We start from the raw sequence: 12,410 nt of genomic DNA on the forward strand, positions 1-12,410 counted from the left end.
TTAAGGAGTTCCCATGGGGAAGAATTTCTTTTCAGCATCTGATCAAGTCTGTTAAGGAGAAAGATCTCAGCAAAAACATTAATATAGAAGGATTTGTGCAAGCTCTTCAAGTGTGGGTGTATTATGCTCTGCCGGATTTTGCTGCTGAATTTGGCTAATCATTGCCATATGACCCTACACCTCTTCTGCTAGCTTACAAAGGATCAAGAGGACGAAAGAACTTCAAAGCCAACATGCTAAAACAGGTATTATTCATTCTCATTTAGCAGTCTTGTTCCGTAGTAGACTTCTATATAGTAATTAATTTACGAAGTAGACTTCAGGGGTAGACTTCATGTGTAGACTTCTATATAATAATCCTGTTAAAAGAAGACTTCAGTGGTAGACTTCAGTGGTAGACTTCAGTGGTAGACTTCAGTGGTAGACTTCTATATAGTAATTCATTTACGAATTGTGTTTTTCCAGGCTCGCATACAGTGCTGCGTGGCTAAGGACTCGGCGGATATGTTTCCAGTTTGGGATGATGAGCAACAGGATCCGGATATTGTCAAGATTGTCGATGCAATCCATGACCCCCAATTCAAGTTCTCAAAAAACCGCTGGCCTTTGGAAGGTGTTCTGGGTGCACACATCGTCAAGGCAGAAGCAGGAAAAAAGAGCCTTCCCTCAGATGACAAGTCGCAAGAGAACCTGCACAGCCTCTGCCTCTGCCGCCTCTTTCTTCGGTGATGAAGGGGTCGGAGTTGTCGCTACTATGAAAGCGCACTTCGACCAATGCTTCAAAAGCTTTTCAACCAAGATGCTGGTCTTGGTAGCTGTGAAAAGCAGATCAAACTTCTCACCGACAAGGTTGAATCTGTAGAAGGCGCGGTAGAGGAGTTGACTACTGGGTCGGCGAAGCAAACTGAGGAAGAGGTTAAAGACAATGTAGAGCCGACCCAGCAGCAGGTCACTGGATCCAAGAAGCATGAAGGGGTTAGTACCAAAAACCCTCCGCCTATACGAAAACATTTCATGCGAACAAGATCACGCAAAGATAGGAACACTTAATACTAATGTCATTTGAATTCAAATATGTTTAATAATGCTATGTACCGTGTGAGATTATTTACTTATGTTTTAAAAAATTGTGTTTCCATTTTCCAGACTATGATGAAACATGTTACTAAATTATAGCAATGGTGTTGTTATTTGTATATTCATGCCTGTTTGTGACAATAAACTGCAGAGTAATTCAGAGAAAGAAGATGCTCCGATGAAAGATTAATGTGAACGTTGGTGCGAGTGAGAGTGTTAATGCACCCGGGGATGCAAAAGGAAAGAAGGTTGCCTTGAAGGAAGAAGAGGACCCCAAGGCAAGCTTTTATGAAGTTGACCCGAAGACGTGTGATGCTGACTTCGACGCAGTTGCACTTGCCAAAAATACCAAAGCCAGAGCAGCGGCTCAGATAGTTGCCCGAGCAACGAGTGCCAAAAACCGACAGCTAGCTGCGACACAGAAGAGTCTTTTCTTAGGAAATAGCACCGCAAAGGCTATCATTCCAACGTCGGCCTCTCGTTCCGGCCGTGTCCGTGGATATGATCCTTTCGATCAAACCGGTGTTAAGGAGAAGCATACTACTCTAATGAACTTTTTGAAATCAAACCCGTAAGTAGACTTCTATACTTATGTAAGTATACTTCATCATATTCTTATTTTCCTGTCTGACTTGTTCACTTATATAGTGCTTATCCAAGACGTCCAAGAAACTCTTCGATCGAATGGTATTACACTCTACGGACACCGAAGAAATGGCTAGCTGATGCGGTTTGTGTTTTAATCTTTAATAGTAGACTTCATAGATAGACTTCATACGTAGAACTAATATGTAGACTTATGTAGTAGACTTCGTTTGCAGACTTCGCTCATGTCTTATTTTCATCAATGTGCAGCACATGGAAGCTTATATTAACTTACTCAGGCTGCGATTATCCAAGCATCCGGAGTGGTTTGTATCCGATCGGATTTGCTTCCTCAAATCCATGTTTGCTACGGTTTGGAGGCGTGACTACAATGACTTCAAAAAATCTGCCCCGAATGAAGATGGTTCTGGAAAACTTCTACCACCTAGCGTATCGTACTTCACAGGCGAATTACCTATCTACTCCCAGACTAAAAAGATGTGGGCCTATGAAGTCAACTATTTGTACTCAATGTTGCACATCAGGGGGGACCATTGGGTAGCTATCTGGGTTTCATTTCTGACAAAGCATATCACGATATGGGATAGTCATGCGGGAACCAAATATGCATCTGACGACCAAATTGATGAAGTGTGGAGCCTCTGACTGTTATGATACCCTACCTTCTTCAGATCTGTGCACCTAATGAAGACAAGTGGAGATTCCCCTACACGCCTTTCACACATTCGCGAGTACCAGGTACGGAGATACCTCAAAACCATCAGAGTGGTGATTGTGGAGTCTACTGCCTGAAGTACATTGAGTGTCATGCTTTGGATTTGCCATTTCCTCCGCAACTTTGTGATAAAAACATGCGACTAATCAGGAAGAAAATGGCTGCAGAGATCTTTGACGAAATAGGTGCTAAGGGCCATGATAAGTTAGATGCAACCGGGCTGGATCTCTATGATAGCAAAGTTTAGGGTATCCGTATTTAAAACTAACTTTTTTTTATGGAAAGTTTTGGGCTACTTGCATAAATGACCTTCAATGTGATTGCAGGTCATTTTAGCAATTGGTAGATGATAGGTGTGGAAGTTTTTTGGCCACCTATCATATAATTAAAATGCCAAATATGTTGTAATTTCATTTAGGATATTGTAATTGTACTGAATTCTACGACTGAAGTCTATGACTGAAGTCTACTAAGTTGTAATTGTAATTGTACTGAAGCCTACTAAGTAATTAACATGTTTGTATTTATAACTTTTGATTCTCTACGTAACACTGAATCCTGTAAAATATTATTGAATATGGACTACTGATAGTGTCTACAGAAAAAGTTTAGTAGAACTCATAAATATATTGCTTACAATAAATATGTCTACAAACGAAGTCTACTACATAAGTCTACTAATATCAATTAAACATAGAAGTAAACACAAAAACATAAAAAAAGGAGTCAACTAATTTCAACGCGGCCATTCATTTGCAAATCCAGTAATTGTTTTCCAGAATATGGCACATTCCAACTTCCAGAAGTAAGGACTGCATAGTTTGTCACCATATGAGTCGACAAGGCTCTCATCATTCATCCAGCACTGGTTTGGCAGATTCATACAAGCACAACTCCTTGATTGTGCCTTAGAAAAACCCTGGAAGACTGGTTCGTGAAACTCGTGAGGCTTCTTATAAGTATACGGAGACCTGTTGATATGCTGCATAGTCTTCCTCATCTCTGTTGCCTCTCCCGGAAGTAGACCATGAATGTGGTTAAATACATCATGGCTGCCATCCATGGTTAAAGAGAACATAACCATGGAGTAAGTAGCCATGAGGCATCCTCCATTTGATGACACCTTTATTAAATCAAACCCTGCTTGGATGCTGGATTCATACAAGATTAGAGAAACGCCTCGAAGGAATTGCGATGTAGGATTCCTACATGATAACACCGTATTTTGACCACTTTTATGGATCATTTTGAAATACTTTTTCTATGTTTTTAATTGCTTTTAAGTACTTTTATCACGTTTTTCTATTATTTGTAGTTCCAAGACTCTTTTCAGGTAACTTAGGGAAAAGCTTAACAAAATGGATAGAAAACCAGATTTTAGCTCAGAGTCAAACCGTCAGAAGTTCACCCCTGATTGAAGGCCTTCTCACCGTCTGATCCAGCTCAAATTTGGAGACCTTAAAGATGGAAGTATCAGCTTTCCAGCACACTTTACAGCTTGGCAATCCAACGGTTGAATCTAAAGATACGCGAAGAGCAAGATGTCCCGTAAACCAGCCGGCGAGCATTTCCACCAGCGGCCAACAGGCCATTTCCCGCGGTCAGAAGCATCCCGACCGCGGCAAACCACTCATTCTCCGCGGTCACAGCACTCCCGACCGCGGCAAGCCAACTCCGAGCCCAAAAGCCCATTTCTGAAACCCACAATGATTCCCTCATTTGGAGAAACCCTAAGTGACGTCCAGAGCACTATAAATACATGTTTTAGGAGCCCTAATCGATGAACCATCATAGAGAACCGAAATATTTTACTTCATATTTTTATTGTTTTTGCTTTAGCTTTTAGGGAGAGAGAGATTTGTTCTCTTGAACCCTTGTTCTTTCTTTTTCAATTTCGGTTTCTATTCTACTTCTTAATACTATGTCTTTGATTTCGTTCATCATGTCTGAGTAGTTTTATTGTTGGGATTAAGGGATTTTCGATGGGGATTTATATGTTCGATGAGGATTCCATGAGCTTTTGAGCTGTATCTTAGAACTTTTACTTCTGAATTCGTTTTTACTGCATGAGAGTAGCGTCATGAACTACAATCTGATCCAGATGCTTGGTGACACGAAAGTGTTCATCAGGTATCAGATCTAGTTTGGGAGAGCAAAACAAACATAGGAGTGGAAACCTACCTATGGGCGATTTGTGAATTAGGACGAGTCTTAAACATAATGCATCTCTTCTCTTCCAGGGCCAGAGTGGAAACCTACTGGTCAGGGTTGAGAGAGATAGTTGTCTATGATCACGACAGTGGCGTATTCATATGTCCGTGACTCCAGTTCGAAAAGTTTAAGCTAAGATTTTATCAATTTACTCTCTAGCAATGTTTTGAATCGTTCGTACCCCTGAGAAAACTTCCCTGAACCCCAACGCCTTCTTTCTCATTGATTTACACCGTTTTTTCTTTCAAGCTTTAGTTCAATATTGTCTTTCCTTTTTAGTTCATTTTCATTTAAGCAATTAGATATCCGTTTTTCTCATTTTTAGTCATTTTCATTAAGTTTAGTTATTACGCCATTTAATTCCCGTATTTTCTTTTAAGATTTCGTTTTTACATTTTAAACACACTACCAAACCCCCACAAAACCGTTTTGGTTCTAGACTTCCTTACTTAATACTTATTTCAAAGGCTTTTTGCAGGAAAAGATCCTCTTTTCCTGTGGATTCGATCCCTAAGTACTACAATTGATCAGTTGTGCACTTGCGGCTATTGATTTCATTTAGGGTAAAACTTGACAACACTCGACACACCAAGTCCACATCAAGTTTTTGGCGCCGTTGCCGGGGAAGGCACGCGTTTTCTTTTCTGCAAAACCCCGAGAAAGGTTAGTAAATCGACTCTAGAACCCCCTTTTCTGTAACTTTCCATTTTTTGGTTATTTTTTTTCCATTTCAGAAGATATGGATCCTATAAATCGAAATATACACTATGAGGAAGGTTTCTATAACACTCCTCAAGCCACCAGACGCAGAGAGAAGCATCTACGCGATCTCTACGAAGAAATTCAACCCGAAGACTACATAACGTTCCAGAAGGAGCCCTACGCACCTCAAATGGCAAACCCTAGATACTCTATGTATCGCCTACCTCACCAGGTTCTCCAGCAAGATGAGAACGTCCAGCTCAGCAACAGACTGAGTCAGCTCGAAGGCGTGATCAGACAGTTCATAGAAGCTCAAGCAACCGCAACAACTGCTCTAAACGAAAGGATTGATGGGATATCAAAACTTTTCAATGAAAAAATCGATAACCTAGCCTCACAAGTCAATTCAATAGAAGAACGTGCAACCAAGGATGCAGCTATGATTGCTAACAGGTTCAACAGCATGGAGGAAGAGCAAGCAAAGCACAACTTTGAGCTTCGCAACACCAAAAACAAAGTCATGGCCCTGGATTTCAAACTCGATGATGTGGAAAAAGCCCTAAACGAAGCTAAGAACGAGTCTTATGACTTTACAGTCGAAGTTTCAGAGAAGGTTTACAAAGTCATCGACAAAACCGAAGAGCTTGACTCAACCATGGACAAAGTAGTCTATGCTCTTGATGAAGTTGAAGAAAAGGTTAAGGAGATCATGCAAGGACTTGGAGAGCAGATTCCAGCAACCAAAACTAAAGACTCAAGTCCAGAGAGGAAGTACATCGAGCCAGAAGACCCAGGAGACCATTCAGGAAGCAACAGCAGCAGAGCAGCTCGGAGGCAAACTCCCGTGGTCGCGTTGGCTCCGACCGCGGCCAACAAGCGTTCTCCCGTGGTCGTGATGGGTCTACCCGCGGCCCATGGTCGTTTCCCCGCGGTCGCGTCACCTGCAGTCAAGGCCAACCGTAAAAACGTTCCAAAACAGCCCCGTTCAGCTCATACAAGCGTCTGTACGTCTGGTACACCTCCTGGGATGACTAAACCACTCCATCAACAACTGGTTTGCTCCATAAGCATCCAAAGATCTGAAGAAGAGGACAAGTCATGGCCTTGAAACATGGCTTTGTCTTGTGAAGATGAGTATGAAGAGCAATACTCTGAAGATGAAGAGTATGGGTTGTTTGTAGAAGATCCAAACGCAGGATATTCCTCAGAAGACGACTCAGGAGAAATTCAATGGATCACCAACAACATCAGTAGAGAGAAGCTAATGGAGTTCAACAACGTAGTCAGGTCATTCCCTGCTCATTTAAGCTTTGATGAAATCTGGAAACTTGGTCGTTTGCAAGTCTTTTTCAGGTACTGCAAGGAGTCTAAAGAGGATATCCATTGATACTTTATGAGAGCTCGATACATGACAACACCAGAAGCAGCTGTCTATGCGATTCACCTCAAAAATTCGGAAGAGGGCAGCCACTACACCAACAAAATCAGCAAAGAAAACCTCGATGAATTCAATGATGTGGTTCGAAATTTGCCTGAAGGAATCACGTTTGCCAGAGCTTGCAAGGACTTTATAATAGACCACTACTTCTGTGAGAGCAAAGAATCAATCCCTGAGATAGAAGACTTGTTCAATCATGTCAGAAAAGGTAAACCTGTTTGAACACTTCACAAAATCGATGGTGTAGGTCAGTTTCTTATCTCTTGTTCTATTAGAGGAGAAATGTTTAAAAACGTGCTTTGTGATTCTGGAGCTTGTCTTAACATGATGTCCAAGGCAATTGCTTTGAGACTTGGTATTAAACACCTACGCAGGACTAGAGCAAAGATTTGCCTAGCTGATGATTCAAATGCAACACCTCAAGGAATAGCTCATGAAATTCCTTTGAGAATAGGAGATTGCATAGTGCCTGTCGACTTCTACATTATCGAAACGAAATATGCAACATATCCAGTGATTCTCGGATGGTCTTTTCTAGCAACTTCCGGAGCTATAATGGACTGGCCAAACCGGAGGATTTCATTTGCTAATATCGACAAAGATGTCTTCACAGAAGCTGTCCCATACAACAGCAAAGCAGAAAAACGTTCTGCAGCAGAAGAGTTTGAAGAAGAACTTTGGAGTGACGAAGAACCTGCTAAGCAAAGCAAGGAGATGTCGAAAAAGACTTGTCTCAGGACAAGGTCTTCTTCATTGGAATAAGTCACGTCCAACACCCAAAGTCGAGCTAAACGACTTAAAACAGAAGCGCTTAATGGGAGGCAACCCATTTAGGTATTGCTTTCTTTAGAATTTTACTTTCTTTTTCTTTTGATCTTTTTCTTTTTATTAGTTTCAGGTGTTTCTTATAAAACAAAAAAGCCAAAAAAATCAAAAAACCAGAAAAAACCAAAAAGAAGGATGGTACCTGACTGCTCGGCCCAGCAGGAACCAAGGAGAAGCAGGAAGAGGCCGCGATGTAAGCCCCCGCGGACGCAGATGTTCTGACCACGGGAAACATACCGTCGGCCGCGGTCGCGTAATCCTGACCGCGGCCAAGTGCTTGTTTGCCGCGGTCGTGCAGCCCCTGACCGCGGCACTTGGTCGTTGACATCCAAACCCGACCCAAACCACCCCTTTCACCTCATTTGACCTCACCAATCACCCCCCACCTCATTCATCACCCTCCACCACCTTCATCACCACCTAATCACCTTCCCAAACCCCTTCGAATGAATCCGGTTCATCTCCACCAGCATCCCGGATCCAGGTAAGTTCTCTTTGTCCTTACCAATTATCTATGCATTTTTCTCATCTAATCTCGACTTGTTTCACACTGAGGACAGTGTGATTTAAGTCTGGGGGAGGATTTCATCCCTTTCTAACCACTTTTCTTTCATGAGTCTTGCATTATCTACACTTTTTGCATTTTCCTTAAAGTTTTTCAAAATCGGTTTTCAAAACAAAATACGTTTTAAAGGGAATGGTGAACATGAATCAATGATAGTTGACTGTATGCTTTTAGACTGTTCCTAGTGACATGCTCATTCATGATTCAGGACTAGACTAGGCGGTAGCTAAGCACATTTGAAACGAAGTACCCCAGAGGAATTTGAATGATTTCGATTTAGATGAAGGGATACACTAGCTCTGTTTTTATTTGGACTTAATTTGGACTTAATTTTCTCATTGAAGCCTTAGATCAGGGAAACGAATCATACATTCAGGACTCTTTTATCCTTTTACCACTCTCTGTTGATCCTGAATGGCTAGTTCATCTTTAGCTAGTTCCCCACCTTAACCAATCCTCTTTCAAACCACATGCACTCTTGTTTTCTATTGCCTTATATGCAGATAAGTGCAAAAACGTTGGAGAGAAAGAGGAACGACGCAGGTTTCAGTCACCAAGGACAGATACCTGCGATTTGCCGGAAGAGTTCCCGGAAGGATTCAACACAAGAAGAAGCTCAGTTTGCCTTAGAAAAATCTCAAATTTTGGTACAATCTCGTCCTCTAGTCTCTCTCTCTTTAAAAGGCATTTCCTTTTCAAAAAAAAAAAAAAATCCGAAAATAAGAAAAGAAAGGAAATAAAAGCCTTAGAGAGTCTAGAGAGGTCGAAATTTAAGTCCTAAGGCAACTGGAGTTTGATTTTATGGAGTTTTGGAGATTGTTTTCTGATTCCCGGAAAGGATCTAAGTCTGGGGGAACAGCTGTTTACAACAAAGGAGGAAGGATTATGCAACAACATTTGGCAAGAAGAAGTAACTGAAAACTGTGGTCATCAACAGGTCCTTATCTCTCTTGCGGTTTTGCATATTATCTTGCATCCTCCAGATCTTCTGGTAACCCGAAACACTTTAACTCCACCACTTAAATAGCCCTTTAATGCCAAACGCCGTCTACCCTGGATGATGTCTTTAATGAGAACTCACTATTGAACTTAATGAATGTAGAGAGCTAGTTGACTGGAATCAAGATTTAAATTGTTTAAGTTTTGCATGACGGAAAAAGTGGACTAGTATCTCTTGTGCATTGGTGAGAATTTTCTAGACTAAGTTGTGGATTGATGCACTATCTTTGGTCCTAGTTTAGGAGTTCATGTCTATGAGATTTGTGCATTCCCTATTTTTGTTTTCACTTAACCAGTTCAGGCTTTTGCTTTGTTTGAGGACAAACAAAGGTTTAAGTCTGGGGGAGTTGATAACACCGTATTTTGACCACTTTTATGGATCGTTTTGAAATACTTTTTCTATGTTTTTAATTGCTTTTAAGTACTTTTATCACGTTTTTATAGTATTTGTAGTTCCAAGACTCTTTTCAGGTAACTTAGGGAAAAGCTTAACAAAATGGATAGAAAACCAGATTTTAGCTCAGAGTCAAACCGTCAGAAGTTCACCCCTGATTGAAGGCCTTCTCACCGTCTGATCCAGTTCAAATTTAGAGACCTTAAAGATGGAAGTATCAGCTTTCCAGCACACTTTACAGCTTGGCAATCTAACGGTTCAATCAAAAGATATGCGAAGAGCAAGATGTCCCGTAAACCAGCCGGCGAGCATTTCCACCAGCGGCCAACAGGACATTTCCCGCGGTCAGAAGCATCCCGACCGCGGCAAATCACTCATTCCCCGCGGTCACAGCACTCCCGACCACGGCAAGCCAACTCCGAGCCCAAAAGCCCATTTCTGAAGCCCACAATGATTCCCTCATTTGGAGAAACCCTAAGTGACGTCCAGAGCACTATAAATACATGTTTTAGGAGCCCTATTCGATGAACCATCATAGAGAACCGAAATATTTTACTTCATATTTTTATTGTTTTTGCTTTAGCTTTTAGGGAGAGAGAGATTTGTTCTCTTGAACCCTTGTTCTTTCTTTTTCAATTTCGGTTTCTATTCTACTTCTTAATACTATGTCTTTGATTTCGTTCATCATGTCTGAGTAGTTTTATTGTTGGGATTAAGGGATTTTCGATGGGGATTTATATGTTCGATGAGGATTCCATGAGCTTTTGAGCCGAATCTTAGAACTTTTTCTTCTGAATTCGTTTTTACTGCATGAGAGTAGCGTCATGAACTACAATCTGATCCAGATGCTTGGTGACACGAAAGTGTTCATCAGGTATCAGATCTAGTTTGGGAGAGCAAAACAAACATAGGAGTGGGAACCTACCTATGGGCGATTTGTGAATTAGGACGAGTCTTAAACATAATGCATCTTTTCTCTTCCAGGGCCAGAGTGGAAACCTACTGGTCAGGGTTGAGAGAGATAGTTGTCTATGATCACGACAGTGGCGTATTCATACGTCCGTGACTCCAGTTCGAAAAGTTTAAGCTAAGATTTTATCAATTTACTCTCTAGCAATGTTTTGAATCGTTCGTACCCCTGAGAAAACTTCCCTGAACCCCAACGCCTTCTTTCTCATTGATTTACACCGTTTTTTCTTTCATGTTTTAGTTCAATATTGTCTTTCCTTTTTAGTTCATTTTCATTTAAGCAATTAGATATCCGTTTTTCTCATTTTTAGTCATTTTCATTAAGTTTAGTTATTACGCCATTTAATTCCCGTATTTTCTTTTAAGATTTCGTTTGTACATTTTAAACACACTACCAAACCCCCACAAAACCGTTTTGGTTCTAGACTTCCTTACTTAATACTTATTTCAAAGGCTTTTTGCAGGAAAAGATCCTCCTTCCCTGTGGATTCGATCCCTAAGTACTACAATTGATCAGCTGTGCACTTGCGGCTATTGATTTCATTTAGGGTAAAACTTGACAACCCTCGACACACCAAGTCCACATCACTACACTCCAAACAGCGCCTAAATAATGCGTCAACCCTTCCATGTTGATCCCAGACCCATGGAATGTTCAATGTTATTAGATCAACGGTTCTTAAAAAACCCTCTTCATTAGAAATCTCATTTAGATTTTTGGAAACAATCCTTGCTTTACAGAGAGCACCGTATGAATGTGATGTGATTTTGAAAAGAATATCCCACAGAATGTCGGAAGTGAGAGAGTTGAAGTTTATCAGGTTCGACATCTTGTGGGGTCTGGAATTAAACTATAATTCGTCTTCATCGAGAATTTATAAGCAGAAATACCGTAGACAAACAGGTACAACGGTTATATGTACCATTAAAGTCGTTAAAGCAGTTACTTAAATGAAGTTGTTTCAAATCTAACCGTAAACAAAATATCACATACATAGTAGATTTCGATAGTAGACTTCCAAAGTAGATTTCCGGACAACAATAGCAGCTTTGTCCTTCTATTCCGGAGCCTTCTTGTTATTGTCCATGTGAATCTTCGACGTCTAAGTGAGAGACATAAAGTTTAGTAAATAAATCTGTTAATATTGTATAGGACATTATTAGATGAGTTTAGCTCAACTTACACAATTCAGTAGGGTATGAACAGGTTGCTTGCATTGTGAGCAGTTGTATAGTTTGTGCAGCTTCCTTGGCTTCTTGCTTTTCCTCCTAGCAATTTCTAGCCATGATTGCCACCAAGACTTCTTCCGTATGCCTGGTTTGCGGCGAATGTCTGGTGGCAGACATATTGATAGTTGGACTCCTTGGACCTCTGAAATTTGGGGATATATGTTGGCGGAGTATGCAGTAAACAAGTAGTTTTTCGAGTAAGTAGGACATACAAGGGAATCCACAGCTATCCCACCGGCTAATGCAGCTGCAATAGCATGTGAACATGGGATTTTCTCGATATAAAATACACCAAATTCACACATTCCATGTTCCAAATCAACAATACAATTCCTGGTTCCTCCTTTCACATAGTATCTCCAACTGTCAATTCGGTCCACCTCCATTGCATCTGCATAATATCCACGAATCGCCAGCAAATACTCCACTCCCCGAGTATTATGTGTTGTGAGACTCAAAGCATTCTCTCTGCGTTTTAAAAACCACCGACCGAGCTTCTCTCGTATAAAATCCAAGAGGAATGATATGGGATAGCCACGGGCCTTCTTAAGTGCAGAATTTATAGACTCTGCGACATTGCTAGTCTTAATATTGTATCTGTCTCCAACAAAATGAACTCGGGACCAAAGGGAGACATCGGCTTCTTCCAAATATTCTGCAAGCTCAAGCTTGATCTATC

At 41.0% G+C, this 12,410-nt stretch overlaps 1 protein-coding gene across 1 annotated transcript; it reads left to right on the forward strand.

The window, feature by feature from the left end:
• Window positions 1–774: 774 nt before the first annotated feature.
• LOC18012531 lies at window positions 775–2,645 on the forward strand. The gene is made up of 5 exons (XM_024151507.1): window positions 775–975; window positions 1,263–1,648; window positions 1,726–1,807; window positions 1,933–2,220; window positions 2,355–2,645. The coding sequence occupies exons 1-5, from the start codon at window positions 775–777 to the stop codon at window positions 2,643–2,645; spliced, it is 1,248 nt and encodes a 415-aa protein (XP_024007275.1).
• The last annotated feature ends 9,765 nt before the right edge of the window (window positions 2,646–12,410 follow it).

The sequence above is a fragment of the Eutrema salsugineum genome, unplaced genomic scaffold, assembly GCF_000478725.1.
Source record: "Eutrema salsugineum unplaced genomic scaffold, Eutsalg1_0 scaffold_6, whole genome shotgun sequence".
In the NCBI taxonomy this organism is placed as follows: Eukaryota; Viridiplantae; Streptophyta; class Magnoliopsida; order Brassicales; family Brassicaceae; genus Eutrema; species Eutrema salsugineum.